Here is a 22555-nt window from a genome sequence, read left to right on the forward strand (position 1 = left end):
CACTTATTGGATGTAGCAGAACATTAGAGGCCCTTCCAAGGCTTTATTATTTCTGCCATTAGCAGCAGGTACAATAGCTGGTTATTCCTGCACCAGGATCATTTGAATTCCCCCATAACCGCCCTTATTATAACCTTCCAGCAGAGTCTATGGGCACCACTGCCAACCTATACAACTGATAAAAGTCACATCACTCTGCTCCATCTACTAATAAAACAGCACTACAAGAACCAGCCATGAATGTCTCCATTCTTCTGGACACTAGGCTATCACCATGATGTCCACATTACAGTGTATATGGATGCACAGGTCCCTGGACCACTGGCAGCAGGTGCCACCTGATGTTTCTATGACAACACGTCACCTGGACAACGGCTGTTGTTGTTGTTTACCCACAACTCACAGTTGGACCGAGCGGACGGACGTCTACAGGATCCCAGAGATAGCGGCTTCTAGAGGAAGAGGAGAAGATGAAGAGGGAAGAGGAGATTGAGGAGGAGGAGAAGAGAGAAGAGGAGAGGAAGAGCGAAGAGGAGGTGGAGAAGAGAGGAGAGAAGAGGAAGAGAGAAGAGGAGGAGAAGAGAGAAGAGAAGAGGAAGAGGGAAGAGGGGAGCGAGGAGGTGGAGAAGACAGGTCAGAAGAGGAAGAGAGAAGAGGAGAGCGAAGAGGAGGAGAAGAGAGAAGAGAAGAGGAAGAAAGCAGAAGAGAATGAAGAGGTGGAGAAAAAGAGGAGAGGAGAGGATGCCAGAGTATTGGAGGATGAGGAGCCAAGACCAGGCACCAGCCAGGACCCCGGAACATCAAGCAACTAACCCAAATTTAACATCACAGATCTAACTGTCCATCAGGTATTGGGTAGGGGCAGCTTTTGAGTGGTAAGTTTATTTAAGTTTATTTCCTGTTAAAGGGACAGTCAATGTGTTTTTCCTATTTGTATTCTGTAGATAAATGTGTTATTATTGCTTTCTGTTTTCAGCCCTTATGCTCATGAGGATAGCTGTACATAATGGGGTGAATAACAGACAGTCCAGTATATAGCCAGCCCCCATGATCACTCCTGTATATCACATATCTGCAGCACTAGAGACCTCCAGTAATGTTTATATCCCTGTGTGTGACAGATATCGGGCCCTTATATAACGCTGCACTTTAATAAGTCTCCATATTATGTCTGGTCTTCTAGAAAGGGGTATTAGACTGTATTAGAGAGCAGATTGGGGGTAGTTGCATTGGTATTTACCTGCCTGGTTCATATATATTATACATGTGCCCCTAGGCATGTAAATAACATTGACTTTCACCCCAAAGTCCTCGTCTACTGTTCTTTATAGACATATTACAAGTGGTTTGTTATTGATATGTGATCCATTTGTGTAGGGTTATGTTGGTGTATAATAATATAATAACTTCTTACTATTATGAATTGTGGTACAGTATGTTTGCAAAAAGAAAAATAAACTCCTACTTGACTTATGTTAGGCTGTTACAAATATTTCATATTGGGCCTCTTGTACTATTGTGTTTTATTCTGATGGGGTTGTTGTAAAAATATAATAAAATATTTACAAAAATGTGAGGGGTTGTACTCAGTTATGTCAGATACTGTGGGGGAGATTTATCAAAATCTGTCCAGAGAAAAAGTTGCCCAGTTGCCCATAGCAACCAATCAGATTGCTTCTTTTATTTTTAACAAGGCATCATATTGACCCACAGAATGAAGATAAACTGTCAGTTGTACTGTAAAGTGCACTGTCTATAAACAACCCCCCCCCCCCAAACGTTACAAAATTGCTGTTTTCTTTAAAAAAAAAAATCGCCACAAAGCGTACATTTTTAACGTACATTTGTTTCCTCTTAGTCCTAACAGAACCACAGGTGGGGGGGTTTCTCCTCTGTGTAGCTGGCAGGACAGATGAAAATTTAATAAAATTCTAGCCCAAGTAACAATAATTTGGTCACCCATAAAACAATTGTGGCCCTCTCCCCCTGGCCAGAGTGCTTTATAGCAAGAACAAACAAATAAGGATTGGAAATTTGTGTGCTGCTGTTAGGACTAAGGGAAACACCACTGGAGAAAAATCCAGTTTATTTTGGCGTAAGCCTTGTTGGTTGTCTCCTCCCTGGAATGTGCAATAGTTCCCAAGACATCCGTAGAAAGTCCACTAGCTTCTAGTAAGGACCTGTCAATCTCTATGTTGTCAGACTGAGTCCCGTCATATTTCGTCAGGGACCTGTGTCCTGATACAGCAGGTCCTGTGTTAGATGAAGTCACCAATAGGTCCCTCGGCTCATCTGGCTGGGTAAACCATGACTTCTTTGGCCAAAATGGCATGATGGCAATCATTGAGGTTTGGTTCTGCCTTATTTTCACCATTATGCTTGGTCTCATGGAAATAGGAGGGAATATGTAGGCCAGCCTGAACCTTCATAGAATTGACAAAGCGTCTATCGCCTCAAAATTGTTTTCCCTGCACAGGGAGCAGAACCTGCTCATTTTGGCATTTCGATTAGTTACCATAAAATCAATATCTGGCATACTTCATGTAGCGTAATCTTCTTGAAGATGTCCAAGTTCAGGAACCATTCACCTGAATCCACCACTAGGTTGAGATCTCCCTTCATATGAACAGCTAACAGGTGGGTTAAAGGGATACTCCAGCCCTAAGACATCTTATCCCATATCCAAAGGATAGGGGAGAAAATGTCTGATCATAGGGTACCACCGCTGGGGACCCCCGCAATCTATCATTTTTTACCCACCTGTGTGAGCTCTCCACAGCGCTGGAGGCTCCAATTGTGAAGCTTTACGACCATGGGGCCAAAGTATTGTGACGTTGTTACTCTGCCCCATGTGACGTCACGCCCCGCCCCGCCCCCTCAATGCAAGTCTATGGGAGACGGCCGCCTCTTGAATTATTGATGGAAGAATATCTGGCGATTCCTCCATCAATGTTTGGCTGTATCCGGAATAATAGGGTCTGAACAAAATTCGCCACTTCAGATGTGACAATAGCCACAGAGGTGGACATAGAGGCTGTCGAATAGTTGTGCCGTACAGTACACTCTGCTTTTCTGTCCAGAGGATCCTGAAGATTACTCCCATGGTCAGAGGGACCCAAAGTCCTCTTGGATAATTTGGCAATAGCCATGCCCACTTTTGTTGGTGGTACCCACAGGTCCGTCTCTTTCTTTGACAGAGGAAACAACATTTTACATCTCTTTGTGAGAACAGCAGATTTCTCCAGATTCTTCCACTCAGTGAGCAAAGGTTTCCATAGTGATTCCGTCATTTTGAAAGCACTTGGCCCCCTGGAGGTGGATGCTGGAGCTTCCCCTTGATCACCATCCTGGTCCCCCGACCAGATGCATCATAATAGCCTTTGCGTTTTCTCAGCCAGAAAGAGAAAGGAAACATCCTCCTCTCCAGAGCTAGCTGAATGATCTTCAGCAGGCACAATGGAATCTTCCGCCGTAGGCATAGGAGTAGAGAAAGACATTCTAGCTTTCTTTGCGGAAAGCATATTTTTAATGTCCATAAGGGTAACTTCAGACATACAGGATCCTGTGCAGATTTGATGCGCAGTATTTGTAACTGCAGATTAGAAGATGTGCTCAGTCATATAGTTTACATTGAAATCTGCAGCAGAAAATCCTGTGCATCAAATGCTACGCATCAAATCTGCGTATGTGTGAACGTACCCTAATGGAGTTTCCCATGAACTCCTTCATCCATATAAACATGGCCTGAACAGTAGGTTCAGCAGGATTAGGAGGTGCACAACACCCAGGAAACCTATTAAACTCATAGGAGTCTGGCAACAGGGTTCCACAATCCACACAGGTAAGATGACATCTTTTGGATGTGGATTTACGGCCAGGGTGCGGATCACTACACGGTGGAGAAGCCATCTGGAAGAGAGGGGAAAAAAAGATTGAATAATAATAAACAACTGCAAAGCAGGAAAATGAAAAATACCTAGAAAAGGTATTAAGACAATAGAACAAACAGGTCACTAGAGCCAATATAGCAGTAAAAGGCTGCAATGGTGGCAGAGCCAGTTTAATTAGGCGCCCAGGGCACCAAAAATATTAAGCCTCGCCCCATACAATGTATCATTGTAAAACTGAAAGTCAGCATAAGAAAATACAATTTCTACATAGATCTTCCTTCCCAACAAGAAGGAGAAGGGGATTGCTAAGACAGAAAAATATTTCTGTCTATAAAACAGAAAAAAAAAAATCACCACCAGCCAAAACCAGAAGTTGTCAAATGAGGCACTTCTGGGTGCAGGCACGGCGCCGAGAGCGCACCACAGCACAGAAGCCGGCAAAAACATTGCCTGGACAACACTGCAGGAGCAGTGCAGCCCCTGCTAAATACAAACATATGCACAAGAGCCTTCAGCCATCCTACTGTCCAACTCAGGGCGGAAAAAAAGCACTCGGGGTAGGGGGCCTTATATGGGGGATCTTAATTGTTTAATTATCATTACTTGGGTTGGAATTTTTTTTACTGACTTTATTGTAATGTATATTTGTGGTCGGATTCTTATATGTACCGTAAGTAGGGTACCACTTGCATGAATAATTAGGCCTGGGGTGTGCCTGGGTGGCCGTGAAGGGTATCCTAGAGAAGGGGGATACCCTGAGAGTGACTGTAGAAAAAAAGGGGAAGGGAGGGTGGGGACATCTTGCATGCTGGCGACAGCACCTGTGTGGATCAGGTGGGTATATAAAGACCAGACTCCTCCCACAAATTAGGTTAACTTTCAGCTAACCTCCACTTGTGGTCGGATTCTTATATGTACCGTAAGTAGGGTACCACTTGAATGAATAATTAGGCCTGGGGTGTGCCTGGGTGGCCGTGAAGGGTATCCTAGAGAAGGGGGCAAAAATACCTCAGTTAGGTAATACATGAATTAATGGTTAAGCATAACCTACGTCATATGAACCCAAGATAACAGACAAAATACTATAGTTAACAGCCGGAGGTTGGAACGTGTCAATGGAACAGAGAGATAACAGTGCCCTTAACTTACTTAACATCTAAGTGATAACTGACAAAGAAGCCCCTACCCAGAAGCTGGTGCAGCTGTTATGAAGCCGAAGCCAAGATACATTTCTAGATATGCCACTTGGCACTACTAGACCCATAGCACCTACCAGGATGGTACTACCAGGGTGCGCATGGATAGAGGTAACCCAAGTGTCAAATATAGAAAATGTTGAAGTGATAGATAGACAGAAGGTACACTGAGTCGGTTAGAAAAGTGGCCAAAACACAAACGTCAGTAGGTATTTAGATAGGTAGTGCCGGAAGAGGAAGATTTGAAAAGTGTCCCAAGCTACACATATAAGTAATCCTATTGAACCATGCCATACACAAAGTGACAACTACAGACCCACATAGAAAAAACATAAAAGTATATAACATACTTAACCTGAGGTTTCGTGTACCAGTAAGGTAGTCTCCACATACTTGCAGGTGTAAAGAAGATTATTACTGCTACGCCCTGAGGCTTATTGCAAAAGAAAATATACATGGCCAGCAGGTTACAAAGACCGATAAGGGCAAATTTCCCAACAGGTACACAAGACATGAACAAGCTGAACCCACATCAAAGAACTTAACACTAAGACGTGTTCAACTAAGACCACAATCAGACACATAGTAACAAACATAAGAGCAAGATAGAGATGGCAACAACAGGAGGCTCGTGGACTGAAACTGCCTCAGACAGAATCGTATGAAACGCAGATACGGAAACAACATGAGGCTCGTGGACTGACAGTGCAATCTGCCTCGGACAGAATCGTATGAAACGCAGAAATGGAAAAAAAACATGAGGCTCGTGGACTGACAGTGCAATCTGCCTCGGACAAAATCGCATGAAACATAGAAACGGAAACAACATGAGGCTCCTTGATTGTCAAGCAATCTGCCTCTAACAGGGGCATAAGTAACGTACAAAAACAAATGACAAGAGGCTCGTGGATTGATGATACAATCTGCCCCAAACAAGAACGTTTGTAATGTGCAAAGGAATGACAACAATACGAAGGCTCGAGGATTGTCAGGCAGTCTCTCTCTCCCAGGGACATGTGACGTACGAAATGCATGCAAAGAGACAGCTTAACACTTACCTGGAATGGCAAGGTCGAACTGACTGTAACAAGGCGTATGTAATGACCAAAAAGGAAACTATAAAGATGAAGCTTTACGGATTGACGACAGCAATCAGCCTCCAACCACACCAAATGCATAGCACTAAGCGGTAAAACAACCTAGAGTAGGGAACCGTTAACGTTGAAACATGGTATATCACTTGAAGTAACATAAGCACCGTATAACATAAGCTATCTGCCTCTAACAGGGCATATGTAACATACAAAACAAAAGAGGCTCGTGGATTGATGATACAATCTGCCCCCAATGAGAACATTTCTAATGTACAAAGGAATGACAACGATATGAGGCTCGAGGATTGTCGGGCAGTCTCTCTCTCACGGGAGCGTGTGACGTATGAAAGGCATGTAAAGTGACGACTTAAAGCTTACCTGGAATGGCGAGGTCAAACTGGCTGTAACAAGGTGTATGTAATGACCAAAAAGGAAACTATAAAAATGAAGCTTTACGGATTCACAACAGCATTTAGCCTCCAACCACATCGAACACATAGCGCTAAGACTTAAAGCAACCTAACGTACATAAAGTAAGATGAAACAAAAGAGCTGAAACAACAGAAGGGGACAATAAACTAGGAGTCATACACTGTAAGGAACTGTATGTATGTATGTATTACCCTGTAGGGAACCATATATATGTACCACTATAGGGAACCGTTAACGTTGACGCATGGTATATCCCTTGAAGTAACGTGAGCACCGTATAACATGAGCTATCTGCCTCTAACAGGGGCGTGTGTAACGTACGGACAAAGGACAACAAGAGGCTCGTGGATTGACGATACAATCTGCCCCAAATGAGAACATTTATAATATACAAAGGAATGACAATGATATGAGGCTTCTCTCTCACGGGAGCGTGTGACGTACAAAAGGCATGTAAAGTGACGACTTAAAGCTTACCTGGAACGGTGAGGTCAACCTGGCTATAACAAGGCGTGTATAATGACCAGAAACTAAACTATAAAGATGATGCTTTACGGATTGACGATAGCAATCAGCCTTCAACCACACTGAACACATGGCACTAAGAGGTAAAACAACCAAGCGTATATAACGTGACAGCTGAAACAAAAGAATGGGAGAATAACTATGAAATGTATACTGTAAGGAACTGTATGCGTATTACCCTGTAGGGAAATGTATGCATGTCACCCTGCAGGTAATCGTATGTATGTGACACTGCAGGTAACCGTATGTATGTGACACTGCAGGTAACCGTATGTATGTGACACTGAAGGTAACCGTATGTATGTGACACTGAAGAGAACAGTATGTATGTGACACTGAAGAGAACCGTATGTATGTGACACTGAAAAGAACCGTATGTATGTGACAATGAAGAGAACCGTATGTATGTGACACTGAAGAGAACCGTATGTATGTGACACTGAAGAGAACCGTATGTATGTGACAATGAAGAGAACCGTATGTATGTGACACTGAAGAGAAGGGTATGTATGCGACACTGAAGAGAACCGTTAACGTTGAAGAATGATATATCACTTGGAGTAATGTAAGCACCGTATAACATCTCCGAAAACAAAAAAAAGCCCTGTATATAAGCTTACAGTAGTGTAAACCCTGATCAACATTAATGTTCAACAGAACAACTAAATTAACCACTAATACACAGTATATATAAGCCACAGTAAAACGCAATTACCAGCAATAGAACATAGGCCCATATGTCAGCTAAAATAATATAAAATGCCCAGTATATCTGCTACAGTAACATAAGCCCCAAGTAACATTAATGTACCGTATATACGTTAATTAACACTAACGCAAAGCATATAGACACTTGTTATGTAATGCAAATTATCAGCTATAGTAATATAAGCACCGTATGACCACAATAGGGACATTAATGCACAACATGACAGCTATGGAAATGTAACACAGCATCGGCTATATTAACACAAAGCCCAGTAAATCAACTATACCAAACGAGCACAGTACATACGCTATGGTATCAACGTCTGGTACTGCAAACCAATATAACGTGAAGCATGGCATCAGCTCAGGTAACACATGCCACCGGAACTATTGTAGCATAAATGTCACAGTCATGTATGTACAATGTGACAGCTCCAGAAAGGTATACATAATTTTATGCGTAATGTGCCTGCTATAGGAATATTTGCGTAGTGTGAATGTTATGGGGTAGAATGAATCATGTTCAATGAGAAACATAAGAGTAGCATGACAGCGCTGAACATGAAAAACGTAACCACAAGCCATGAAAACAATACTGTAAGAAACATATGCAGGTCACATTGAAGGAAGATGTACATGTTACACCGCTAGGGAAACATAAGCACGTACACCGAGTAGGAACCTGAGTAATACACTGTTGAACGCAGGCGTGGTATACTGTGTGGGATATCAGCAAGGAACACTATGTGGAAGGTAGGCGTGGTATACTGTGTGGGAACGTATGGCAGTACGCGGTTTTGCTTGTTACCTGCTGTTGCAACCGAGTGGAAACGCAATCATGGTGGTGTAGTTGTGTAGAATGTAGCCGTGACACAGGAAGCGAAGTGATGTCAGTACCTGGCTGAAATGAATACGTGTTATCTTGTGTGAACCGTATGCGTGATAAATGCAGGAAAACATGGCGTGTATGGTAACGAAACACAGAACGCTGTAAGGAAAGTGTGGAGAACCATGTGGTAATGTCAGCAAGGACATCCTATCACACCTGACCTCCGACATGAGTAAATGTAAAAGCAATGCCATGATAACAGCCTAACATACTACACCTGAGAACCATGAGAGTCAGAGTGCTGTGACAGCTTGAAAAACCTGACCTGCATACATTAATGAAAGCCTAACGTGACATAACTAAAAACCAAGACAAATGTGACAAAAAAGCTATGAAACATCTGCCGACGTAGCAGGTGGGGGCACAGCATAGTCTATGGTGACATAACCCATACATGACTACGTGTGTGTAATTATAACTATAGAAGTTATAAGAATGGTAACATAAAACAGTATAAAAGAGACATATGATGTATCTACGATAAGTGACATAACCACGGTGACATATAACAGTATACTGATGGCAACTTACATGGTATATACTAAGGGATGTATATGTGGTGTACATGTAACTGACAAACAGTAAATAAATGCACTGGTGATGTATAACAGTACAATGTATAATGACAATTAATACATGGCCTATAATCGATGACATGTCTGAGATAGAGATTGGTCGTGGGCTGCAGCGTAAAAGAGCGTACAGATGGGGAGACGTAGCAGGAGAGACTCCAGCGAGGGGACAGAATGGAGAGCGGTTGTGAGCATGAAACTGGTTTACACCAGGTCACATATGAAGGAAAAGTAATCTTTCGTAAATGTAAGAACAGTCAAAACAACACCAAAATATGGAGGCCCCCCAACACCTGGAGATTCAGCAGCCTGTGCTGCTCTGTAGGCCAAACACATCCTCCTGCTGCAGTCAATTATATGTATAAGCCACAGCTGTGATCTCCTATGAGTGATCTTTGCAGACTAAGAGACTGAGGCAGGAAAGAGTTAACCTCAAGCTGAAATATGCAAATTACCTCACGGCCAGCAGGCCAGGGCTGGAGCCTGCACAGCTACATGTGCTTACTGCATGTTTACTGCATATTGTAGGAGCGAGATGTAGCTACTTCACAGCCTGTAGTGTGAAAGGTACCTTAACACATTACCGTATTCCTTGCATCATAGTTAGGCTAGCAAACAGTGCCTCTCTGCGACATATGCAATCAAACCTCCCGCCAAAACCACAGCATCCGGTGCAAAGACATCTTGCATGCTGGCGACAGCACCTGTGTGGATCAGGTGGGTATATAAAGACCAGACTCCTCCCACAAATTAGGTTAACTTTCAGCTAACCTCCACATGTACAACAGAATCATAGACAATATAAGGCATGAAAACAGGAGACTGCATAATCCTGACCGGCAGGTCAGGTGAGGTGAACAGGTGCAATAAAAGAGGTGAACATATACATCCTAATCTGAACAATTGCAAACTCCAATACATGAAAAAGTGGGAACTTGAACAAGGACAAAAACACAAGATGAGACTCGACAGACACAAGACAGTGGGTCTCAAGAAAGTCCAGCGACTGGACATACATGTAGACAGACAACGCTCACTCGACAACAAGATAGAGAGAAGGACAAACAAAAAGAAAAAGACAAGGGCGAGAAGGAGGGAGGGGTGTTGGAGAAAAATACCAGGTTCCAAATAGATCTTACGGGGTAGAAAAAAGAGTACATAAGAATGGCAAAGGGGAGATCATGGCGGGGGTGGGCTTAGTTGATTCCTGAGAGCCAAGAAGCGTGAAACATTATAGTTTGTGTTACGCCGAGCGCTCCGGGTCCCCGCTCCTCCCCGGAGCGCTCGCAACATCCTCGCAATTGCAGCGCCCCGGTCAGACCTGCTGACCAGGTGCGCTGCGATACCTCTCCCAGCCGGGATGCGATTCGCGATGCGGCAGGCGCCCGCTCGCGATGCGCATCCCGGCTCCCGTACCTGACTCGCTCTCCGTCGGTCTTGTCCCGGCACGCGCGGCCCCGCTCCCTAGGGCGCGCGCGCGCCGGGTCTCTGCAATTTAAAGGGCCACTGCGCCACTGATTGGCGCAGTTAGCTTAATTAGTGTGTTCACCTGTGCACTCCCTATTTCTACCTCACTTCCCCTGCACTCCCTCGCCGGATCTTGTTGCCTTTGTGCCAGTGAAAGCGTTTCCTTGTGTGTTCCTAGCCTGTGTTCCAGACCTCCTGCCGTTGCCCCTGACTACGATCCTTGCTGCCTGCCCCGACCTTCTGCTACGTCCGACCTTGCTCTTGTCTACTCCCTTGTACCGCGCCTATCTTCAGCAGTCAGAGAGGTTGAGCCGTTGCTGGTGGATACGACCTGGTTGCTACCGCCGCTGCAAGACCATCCCGCTTTGCGGCGGGCTCTGGTGAATACCAGTAGCAACTTAGAACCGGTCCACCAGCACGGTCCACGCCAATCCCTCTCTGGCACAGAGGATCCACCACCTGCCAGCCAAATCGTGACAGTAGATCCGGCCATGGATCCCGCTGAAGCCCCACTGCCAGTTGTCGCCGACCTCACCACGGTGGTCGCCCAGCAGTCGCAACAGATAGAGCAACAAGGCCACCAGCTGTCTCAACTGACCGTGATGCTACAGCAGCTACTACCACAGCTTCAGCAATCATCTTCTCCGCCAGCTCCTGCACCTCCTCCGCAGCGAGTGGCCGCTTCCGGCCTACGATTATCCTTGCCGGATAAATTTGATGGGGACTCTAAGTTTTGCCGTGGCTTTCTTTCGAAATGTTCCCTGCACTTGGAGATGATGTCGGACCAGTTTCCTACTGAAAGGTCTAAGGTGGCTTTCGTAGTCAGCCTTCTGTCTGGGAAAGCTCTGTCATGGGCCACACCGCTCTGGGACCGCAATGACCCCGTCACTGCCTCTGTACACTCCTTCTTCACGGAGATTCGAAGTGTCTTTGAGGAACCTGCCCGAGCCTCTTCTGCTGAGACTGCCCTGCTGAACCTGGTCCAGGGTAATTCTTCTGTTGGCGAGTACGCCATCCAATTCCGTACTCTTGCCTCCGAATTATCCTGGAATAATGAGGCCCTCTGCGCGACCTTTAAAAAAGGCCTATCCAGCAACATTAAAGATGTTCTGGCCGCACGAGAAATTCCTGCTAACCTGCATGAACTTATTCATCTGGCCACCCGCATTGACATGCGTTTTTCCGAAAGGCGTCAGGAGCTCCGCCAGGATATGGACTTTGTTTGCTCAAGGCGTTTTTTCTCCCCGGCTCCTCTCTCCTCTGGTCCTCTGCAATCCGTTCCTGTGCCTCCCGCCGTGGAGGCTATGTAAGTTGACCGGTCTCGCTTGACACCTCAAGAGAGGACACGACGCCGCATGGAGAATCTGTGCCTGTACTGTGCCGGTACCGAACACTTCCTGAAGGATTGTCCTATCCGTCCTCCCCGCCTGGAAAGACGCACGCTGACTCCGCACAAAGCTGAGGCAGTTCTTGATGTCAACTCTGCTTCTCCACGCCTTACTGTGCCTGTGCGAATATCTTCCTCTACCTTCTCCTTCTCTGCTATGGCCTTCTTGGATTCCGGATCTGCAGGAAATTTTATTTTGGCCTCTCTCATCAACAGGTTCAACATCCCAGTGACCAGTCTCGCCAGACCCCTCTACATCAATTGTGTTAACAATGAAAGATTGGACAGTACCGTGCGTTACCGCACGGAACCTCTCCTAATGTGCATCGGACCTCATCACGAAAAAATTGAGTTTTTGGTCCTCTCCAACTGCACTTCCGAAATTCTTCTTGGATTACCGTGGCTTCAACGCCATTCCCCAACCCTTGATTGGTCCACAGGAGAGATCAAGAGCTGGGGTACCTCTTGTTTCAAGGACTGTCTTAAACCGGTTCCCTGTACTCCCTGTCGTGACCCTGTGGTTCCTCCTGTAACCGGTCTTCCTAAGGCTTATATGGACTATGCTGACGTGTTTTGCAAAAAGCAAGCTGAGACTTTACCTCCTCACAGGCCTTATGACTGTCCTATTGACCTCCTCCCGGGTACTACTCCACCCCGGGCAGAATTTATCCTCTGTCTGCTCCAGAGACTCTTGCTATGTCTGAATACATCCAGGAAAATTTAAAAAAGGGGTTTATCCGCAAATCCTCCTCTCCTGCCGGAGCTGGATTTTTCTTTGTGTCCAAAAAAGATGGCTCCCTACGTCCTTGCATTGATTACCGCGGACTTAATAAAATCACGGTAAAGAACCGCTACCCCCTACCTCTTATCTCAGAACTCTTTGATCGCCTTCAAGGTGCCCACATCTTTACCAAACTGGACTTAAGAGGTGCTTATAATCTCATCCGCATCAGGGAGGGGGACGAATGGAAGACTGCATTTAACACCAGAGATGGACACTTTGAGTATCTGGTCATGCCCTTTGGCCTGTGCAACGCCCCTGCCGTCTTCCAAGACTTTGTTAATTAAATTTTTCGTGATCTCTTATATTCCTGTGTTGTGGTTTATCTGGACGATATTCTGATTTTTTCTGCCAACTTAGAAGAACACCGCCAACATGTCCGCATGGTTCTTCAGAGACTTCGAGACAATCAACTTTATGCCAAAATGGAGAAATGTCTGTTTGAATGCCAATCTCTTCCTTTCCTAGGATACTTGGTCTCTGGCCAGGGATTACAAATGGACCCAGACAAACTCTTTGCCGTCTTAGATTGGCCACGCCCCTCCGGACTCCGTGCTATCCAAAGTTTTTTGGGGTTCGCCAATTATTACAGACAATTTATTCCACACTTTTCCACTATTGTGGCTCCTATCGTGGCTTTAACCAAGAAAAATGCCAATCCCAAGTCCTGGTCTCCCCAAGCGGAAGACGCATTTAAACGTCTCAAGTCTGCCTTTTCTTCTGCTCCCGTGCTCTCCAGACCTGACCCATTTAAACCCTTCCTATTGGAGGTAGATGCCTCCTCAGTGGGAGCTGGAGCTGTCCTTCTACAAAAAAATTCTTCCGGGCATGCTGTTACTTGTGGGTTTTTTTCTAGGACCTTCTCTCCGGCGGAGAGGAACTACTCCATCGGGGATCGAGAATTACTGGCCATTAAATTGGCGCTTGAGGAATGGAGGCATCTGCTGGAGGGATCAAGATTTCCTGTTATCATATACACCGATCACAAGAATCTCTCCTATCTCCAGTCTGCCCAACGGCTGAACCCTCGCCAGGCCAGGTGGTCGTTGTTCTTTGCCCGTTTTAACTTTGAAATTCACTTTCGCCCTGCCGACAAGAACATTAGGGCCGATGCCCTCTCTCGTTCCTCGGATGCCTCGGAAGTAGAGGTCTCTCCGCAACACATCATTCCTCCTGACTGTCTGATCTCCACTTCTCCAGCCTCCATCAGGCAAACTCCTCCAGGGAAGACCTTCGTTTCTCCACGCCAACGTCTCGGGATTCTCAAATGGGGACACTCCTCCCACCTCGCAGGCCATGCGGGCATCAAAAAATCCTTGCAACTCATCTCTCGTTTCTATTGGTGGCCGACTCTGGAGACGGATGTTGTTGATTTTGTGCGTTCCTGTACTGTCTGTGCCCGGGATAAGACTCCTCGCCAGAAACCTGCTGGTCTCCTTCATCCTCTGCCTGTCCCCGAACAGCCTTGGTCACTGATTGGTATGGACTTTATTACAGACTTACCCCCATCCCGTGGCAACACTGTTGTTTGGGTGGTCGTTGATCGATTTTCCAAGATGGCACATTTTATTCCTCTTCCTGGTCTTCCTTCAGCGCCTCAGTTGGCAAAACAATTTTTTGTACACATTTTTCGTCTTCACGGTTTGCCCACGCAGATCGTCTCGGATAGAGGCGTCCAATTCGTGTCTAAATTCTGGAGGGCCCTCTGTAAACAGCTCAAGATTAAATTAAACTTCTCTTCTTCTTATCATCCCCAATCCAATGGGCAAGTAGAAAGAATTAACCAGGTCCCGGGTGACTATTTACGACATTTTGTTTCCTCCCGCCAGGATGACTGGGCAGATCTTTTACCATGGGCCGAATTCTCATACAACTTCAGAATCTCAGAATCTTCTGCTAAGTCCCCATTTTTCGTGGTGTACGGCCGTCACCCTCTTCCCCCCCTCCCTACTCCCTTGCCCTCTGGTTTGCCCGCTGTGGATGAAGTGACTCGTGATCTTTCCACCATATGGAAAGAGACTCAAAATTCTCTTTTACAGGCTTCATCCCGCATGAAAAGGTTTGCCGATAAGAAAAGAAGAACTCCCCCCATTTTTGCGCCCGGAGACAAGGTATGGCTCTCCGCTAAATATGTCCGCTTTCGTGTCCCCAGTTACAAACTGGGACCACGCTATCTTGGTCCTTTCAAAGTCTTGTGCCAGATTAATCCTGTCTCTTACAAACTCCTTCTTCCTCCTTCTCTCCGTATTCCCAATGCCTTCCATGTCTCTCTCCTTAAACCACTCATCATTAATCGCTTCTCTCCCAAATTTGTTTCTCCCACTCCTGTTTCCGGCTCTTCTGACGTCTTCTCCGTGAAGAAGATTCTGGCCTCCAAGACGGTCAGAGGAAAAAAAAATTTCTTGGTGGATTGGGAAGGCTGTGGTCCTGAAGAGAGATCCTGGGAACCTGAGGACAACATCCTAGACAAAAGTCTTGTCCTCAGGTTCTCAGGCTCCAAGAGGAGGGGGAGACCCAAGGGGGGGGTACTGTTACGCCGAGCGCTCCGGGTCCCCGCTCCTCCCCGGAGCGCTCGCAACATCCTCGCAATTGCAGCGCCCCGGTCAGACCTGCTGACCGGGTGCGCTGCGATACCTCTCCCAGCCGGGATGCGATTCGCGATGCGGCAGGCGCCCACTCGCGATGCGCATCCCGGCTCCCGTACCTGACTCGCTCTCCGTCGGTCTTGTCCCGGCGCGCGCGGCCCCGCTCCCTAGGGAGCGCGCGCGCCGGGTCTCTGCAATTTAAAGGGCCACTGCGCCACTGATTGGCGCAGTTAGCTTAATTAGTGTGTTTACCTGTGCACTCCCTATTTCTACCTCACTTCCCCTGCACTCCCTCGCCGGATCTTGTTGCCTTTGTGCCAGTGAAAGCGTTTCCTTGTGTGTTCCTAGCCTGTGTTCCAGACCTCCTGCCGTTGCCCCTGACTACGATCCTTGCTGCCTGCCCCGACCTTCTGCTACGTCCGACCTTGCTCTTGTCTACTCCCTTGTACCGCGCCTATCTTCAGCAGTCAGAGAGGTTGAGCCGTTGCTGGTGGATACAACCTGGTTGCTACCGCCGCTGCAAGACCATCCCGCTTTGCGGCGGGCTCTGGTGAATACCAGTAGCAACTTAGAACCGGTCTACCAGCACGGTCCACGCCAATCCCTCTCTGGCACAGAGGATCCACCACCTGCCAGCCGAATCGTGACAGTTTGCCTGTGGAGGAGCACACCATGAGGACCATGTTTTATAGAATTTGGAGGGGTTCTTGTAGTGCTTGTTGACCAAATATTCATAATTCACAGCCATATTAACCAAAGCCTTCCAGCCAGAGAGGGTTGGGACTCTTGGATCCATCCAGCGCAGGGCTATGGCCTTGTGGGCTAAAAATAGTACCTCCCTAAGGAAATCAATTTCACTGTGCTTCCATTGTTCCTCATCAAAAAGGCCAAATAAGCACAGTTTATTATCCATTTGTACCTGGCGATTCAACAGAGTTCCCACAAATTGTACAACTCCATTCCAAAAATCACTAATGGCTGGACAGGACCACATCATATGCAGGTAGTCTGACTCACCGACACCACATCTACGACAATCCGAGGTCAAACGTCTGCCCATCAGGACAAGTCAAATTGGAGTGAGGTAAGACTGATGGAGCATACATAGTTGGATGAGTTTGTTATTAATAGAGGGAGAAACATACAGGTGAGAAGATAGAGTATCACTCCACTCCTCTTCAGTCAAGTCAGGGATGATTGCTTTACAACATGGCTCCACTAGAAGTGGATCCCCCTCCATCTTAGCACTTAACAGGGTGGTATAGAGAGCAGATATTAGGCCCCTATGGCCTTGTGACTTAAAAACACCTATAATGGGGAAGTGAGAGAAGGATGCGGAAGAAGCCGGGAATTGTAGCAAGAATACGTGTGTGAGCTGGAGGTATTTATAAAAACATTGTCGTGGGATGCCCTTATTATCTTGGAAATATTGAAAGTCCCTAAATCCAGTACCGTCATGTACATTATCTACAGTGAGAAATCCATGGGATCTCCAGAACTGAGGGTCCAATGTCGTAGAAAAGTGGGGCAGCAGGGGATCAGACCACAGTTGTCTATCTAACATGATGTCAATATATGAGAAGATTTCTCGCAGTGGCCCATGCTTGGGATGTTAATCTATGCATAGGGAGTCATAGACCACCCAAGCCTGATCTACCCTCCAAAACCAGCTGGTGATGAGGCAGCAATGATGCACAGTAATATGGGGTTGAGTAGGTGATGAGGCTGATATGATGCACACTAATGTGGGGGTTGAGGGGGTGATGAGGCTGATATGATACACAGTAATATGGGGGTTGGGTAGGTGATGAGGCTGATATGATGCACAGTAATGTGGTGGTTGGGTAGGTGATGAGGCTGATATGATGGACAGTAATATGGGGGTATGGTAGGTGATGAGGCTGATATGATACACAGTAATATGGGGGTTGGGTAGGTGATGAGGCTGATATGATACACAGTAATATGGGGGTTGGGTAGGTGATGAGGCTGATATGATACACAGTAATATGGGGGTTGGGTAGGTGATGAGGCTGATATGATGCACAGTAATGTGGGGGATGAGGGGGTGATGAGGCTGATATAATACACAGTAATATGGGGGTTCGGTAGGTGATGAGGCTGATATGATGCACAGTAATGTGGAGGTTGGGGGGATGAAGCTTATTTGATGCACAGTAATGTGGGGGTTGGGGGAGCTATGATGTTATTATGTTAGGGTTTTCTCCTGTGATACTTTATGTATTCATTACATCCTTACTACATCTTAATGCACCTAGGATTCACCTATGGAAATAAAACAGACCATCCCCACACAGTCCCTATCTACAGTTGGCTGTAGTCATACCTATGTGGTATTGGAAATAAAGGAAAATATTTCCCATAGTTATACCTATGTGGTATTGTAAATACATAATATTTCCCATAGTTATACCTATGTGGTATTGTAAATACATAATATTTCCCATAGTTATACCTATGTGGTATTGTAAATACATAATATTTCCCATAGTTATACCTATGTGGTATTGTAAATACATAATATTTCCCATAGTTATACCTATGTGGTATTGTAAATACATAATATTTCCCATAGTTATACCTATGTGGTATTGTAAATACATAATATTTCCTATAGTTACACCTATGTGGTATTGTAAATACATAATATTTCCCATTGTAATACCTATGTGGTATTGTAAATACATAATATTTCCCATAGTTATACCTATGTGGTATTGTAAATACGTAATATTTCCCATAGTTATACCTATGTGGTATTGTAAATACGTAATATTTCCCATAGTTATACCTATGTGGTATTGTAAATACATAATATTTCTCATAGTCTTCCATTTGCTCAATTGCTCCCTTTGGTTTCTTTCAGGTGGGCCTGGCATCAATCCCCAGCCGAAACAACTACGTCGCCATCAAAGGAATCACCAAAACAGCGAACAATGCAGCAACCCTACAGAGAGAGCGACGGATACTCATGCTGGCCCGAGACTGCCCGTTCCTGTGTCATCTGTATGCTGCACAGCAGTCTCAGGACAATGCCTTCTTCATCACCGAGTATCTGTCCGGCGGCAGCCTGGAGGCTTTGCTCAGAATGTGCAGCAGTCTGAACACCGACACAGTAAGGTTTTACACAGCTGAGATTGCATGTGGCCTCCAGTTCCTTCACAGACAGAACATCGTCCACCGGTATGTATAACTTCCCCACACGTTTCTCCTTGTCATATTGTAAATAATGCACCCAACTTTCTGTGGTGACCCACGGTGATGGCAGGACCACAGGGTGTAGCTGTGTAGGTGGATGGGGCAAGATGGTATTAACTTCAGGGGCAAGGTGTTATTAACCCCTAATGTTCATGATGCCAAGCGGCATCTCCGCTATTCCAATAGCAAGGCAGTGAAAATGAGAGTCCACTACCAGGTTATGTTTTAACAGAGGCTTTACTGAGGTCAGATAGGTGTTATTATCTTCACAGCTAGGCCAGAATCCCAGAGAGGTGGCCAGGAACACAGAAGGACCTCGCAGCTTGCTGGGATCAGCTATACTTGTAGTAGAATTGAGTTGAGGCTTGACTAGACTGTGGATAGTGACAGCGGACATAGGCTTGACTCACTGGAATGACTGTAGATTTGAAGCCTTCCAGGCAAAACAATTAGAAACCTGTTCACAAGTATTAGAGAACATTTTTATTCTATCCGCACCAGAATAGGCGCCCCTCGCCTTATATCCCAAGTAATAGAATCGCACAATGGCAACTCCGAAGTGTTACATTTATAGGATTAGAACATGTCTACCCCTCAGCTGGATCCAAAGAAAGGGTAAAATAGTACCAATATATATTACGTCGAATGTGTTAGTAACTAACAAGAGATCCTATATACACACTTGAACATCAATTCCATACGTTAATAATAAACTTTATTGAAAATATCATTTGATAAAAACAATTAAAAAGGACAGTATAGCCAGACAAAAACTGGAGTTGGTAAGGTAGGTAATATATCATAAATTAGCATAAATGCAAACATGACATAGTTATCCCTATCTAAAGAGTAGGGCCACCAGTATAACAAAAATTATAAGTTACACATATTAGTCATGTATGAATTGCACAGATAACAATACCTAAATAAGGAGGTCACTAAATAAATGGCCTCCAGCGAGTGGTCAGGAGGAAGGGGAAAGGAGAATAATAGTGTGCGAATAAGAGCTCAAAAGAACTGCGGGATAACAATCAATGCCCGCCCATCTTGAGCACAAAAAGCAACATAACTATAGAGCTTCCCCACTCACAGAGCACAGGCTGGGAGACATAGACAGTGTACCTACCCACACAACACCAGCACCCCAACGTCGTTTCGCCGTTTGGCTTCCTCAGGGAGTATGACCAAATCTAGTTTGTGGGGGTATATATACATCATATCAACCAATAGGGATTTTATGAATGGATAATTCATATATTGTTCACCTGTTTAGGTGATATGGTCCCGGTAACTGGCGCCATCTTGGTATGCATCGCGCATGCGCGATGACGTGGTGCGTCCACCGCCGTCATCCCGCGAAACTTGGGAAGTAATCCGCGCATGCGCGGCGCACACCAAGGATCGGGATACTATTATTAGAGAATATACTAGCAGATAACATAGCATATCCCAAAATCAATAAAGTAGTAAATAATAAGAGAAAAGGCGCCATTGAAAGAAAGAAGAAACAGAAAAAGAAAGAAAGTAGAGAAGACAACATACAGCAGGGAGGGCGCACCACACATATAACCATCATTAAGGGATAGATATCCCAGGCTAAAAGATAGCCAGCCCATCTTTGAAGCAGAGGAAATGTAACAGCCAAGCATAGACACACACATCCTGGTGGGAGTTCAAACCCCTATACCAGGGGTGAAAAGTGCCAAATAAAGTGAAAATTGGTGAGAGTGAAACATGCAGAAATTAAATGTGAAAAACGTGCAAAACGAGAAATGATAGACACCATATAGATCATGAACATACTATTACTATATTGCTGGGTCAGACCATAGCTAAAAAAAAGGGGTATCTAATATATACTCTATCAATTCATATATAGAACTCCCTCAGCTGGAGTTAGAACGGAAAATAAACTATTAAAAAGAGAAGCACACTGGATAATAAAAACTAATGCCACCAGCCCTTTAGGTCTTAATGATAGAATAGATATGGCAGCATGTCTTTAATGCTTGATCACTCCTCTCTTATGTCTCCCTTGTTGTCATTGTTTTTAACCACATGATTCGTAATGAGTCTAAGGTAATTGGAGGAAGGTGTGTCTAATACCTGAATAAATGTACCTGCAATCCAGACCTGAGTATAGGCCAGATGAAGCACTAACCTGTGAGAAACGGCTACCGTTGCCTGCTGTACCCATCCTCCCACATAACATGTGACATTTCACAGGTCCTTTAGACATTTACTAGAGTCTTCCAAAGGTCCTTAATACTGACTATACATTGACATACTGACTATAATCCTATTACATTAAATAACACTATAATAACAGCAGGGGAGACACTGCAGGAGAGTCCCCAGGTCACAGAGGGACTCAACCTGACAGGGCTTAAGTGTAGTGCAGGAACATGTCCTGTTCTGGGACATCACATTTCCATCGTTGAATTTTGCCTATTTTTTCTTTTGTTTTTTATTTATCAATCTTTTTTCTTCTTTCATTGCAGAGACATCAAGCCAGATAACATCATGCTGGATAAAGATGGACACATCCGCATCATAGATCTCGGAGTTGCCCAAGATGGTGTCACCTTCTCCAACAAGATCCAAGGAGTGACGGGCACATTACCTTACATGGCCCCAGAGGTGCTCCAGAGGAAGGACTACTATGCAGCAGTTGACTGGTGGAGCCTGGGGATTGTTGTATCCCGGATGTCAGCAGGACGTTCCCCATTCTACTTTGGCTGCAACAGAGAAATGGCTCGCAATTCCATCACCAGAGAGAAGCCTAATATTCCATCTTGGCTCCCTGCTGACCTGAAACATCTGATCAAGCAACTGCTGCGCAAGAATCCTGAGAAGCGGCTGGGTGCGAACAGGAGCATCAGAGACCACCCATTCTTCACCACCATCAACTGGGAGGAACTGGAGCAGAGGAGAACACAGCCACCATTTACACCATTCAAGGCAGCTCTGAAGAAGGGACACCTGCCGTGGCCAGAGGTAGAGACAGCTCTTCACCCCTTGGAAGGATTCTCTTTCATAGCTCCAAGCTGGGAATGGTAAGATCAGCCCACGGCCCAGAGCTCTGTGCCATCTCTACCATCTGAGTGCTGCAGATTTCCATCAAGATGTTACCCTGGATCTTAGCTCTACATCCATCAATATCTGGCACCTTTTCGCCTTCTTTTGGATCAACACAGTATATAATAAGGCTTTGCCTATACATTTATATTTCACACATAGCAAAATAACACATAACACACATTTCTGAAATTTGCAGTATCCCCAGTATCCCCCTACTAGAACTAAAATAAAATGTCATTTTTCCACTCTACATTATTGTGTCTGTGTCTTTATTTTCATTAGATGATATGTTTTGTTCTAAATAATACAGTGAAACCTCTAGGAGAAGACCACCCAAAATTCCATTTTAAATGGGTTTTCTGTGGGGGTGGTCTTCTTAAAATAAGACCACTATGTATAATGTATGGTGGTCTGAAATGTAATCACACAAGATCTGTTCTGGATATGAGGGTGGTCTTCTCGAAGAGGTTGTGTTTTGGAGAAGTAAAGCTGGGTTCACAGTTCCCGTATACGTTTTCGATTTGAAAACCGTACAGAATCGTATTGAAAACCGTACAGAACCATATTGAAAACCGTAAGCCAAAAGATGCATTCGGTTGTGTCCGTTTTACATCATGAACGGTTTTGTCAGTTTTTTTTTCCCGTAACCAAAACCATAGCCTACCACGGTTTTTGGTCAGGGTGAAAAACCGTATTAAACGTATTTTTTTTTTTAACATGGAAAGCATT

The 22555-nt window shown here is 45.2% G+C and overlaps 2 protein-coding genes across 2 annotated transcripts in view; both read left to right on the forward strand.

The window, feature by feature from the left end:
* LOC130291911 (protein kinase C epsilon type-like) overlaps positions 1–22073 on the forward strand; it is a 226882-nt gene extending 204809 nt beyond the window's left edge. The window contains exon 4 of the mRNA XM_056541344.1: positions 21247–22073. Coding sequence (XP_056397319.1) covers positions 21247–21264 — 18 coding nt within the window. The 3' untranslated portion in view covers positions 21265–22073. The remainder of the gene's footprint in view (positions 1–21246) is intronic.
* On the forward strand, positions 213–19280 carry LOC130291550 (uncharacterized). Its single transcript, XM_056540419.1, has 2 exons — positions 213–875; positions 18414–19280. Exon 1 carries the CDS (start codon positions 471–473, stop codon positions 810–812), a length of 342 nt encoding a protein of 113 aa, XP_056396394.1. The 5' UTR covers positions 213–470; the 3' UTR covers positions 813–875; positions 18414–19280.
* Positions 22074–22555: the final 482 nt, after the last annotated feature.

This window comes from Hyla sarda, chromosome 9 (assembly GCF_029499605.1).
Source record: "Hyla sarda isolate aHylSar1 chromosome 9, aHylSar1.hap1, whole genome shotgun sequence".
Classification (NCBI taxonomy): domain Eukaryota; kingdom Metazoa; phylum Chordata; class Amphibia; order Anura; family Hylidae; genus Hyla; species Hyla sarda.

Excerpts from the sequence above, each read along its gene's own strand:
- LOC130291550 (XM_056540419.1), top strand. The coding sequence starts at position 471 with ATGAAGAGGGAAGAGGAGATTGAGGAGGAGGAGAAGAGAGAAGAGGAG.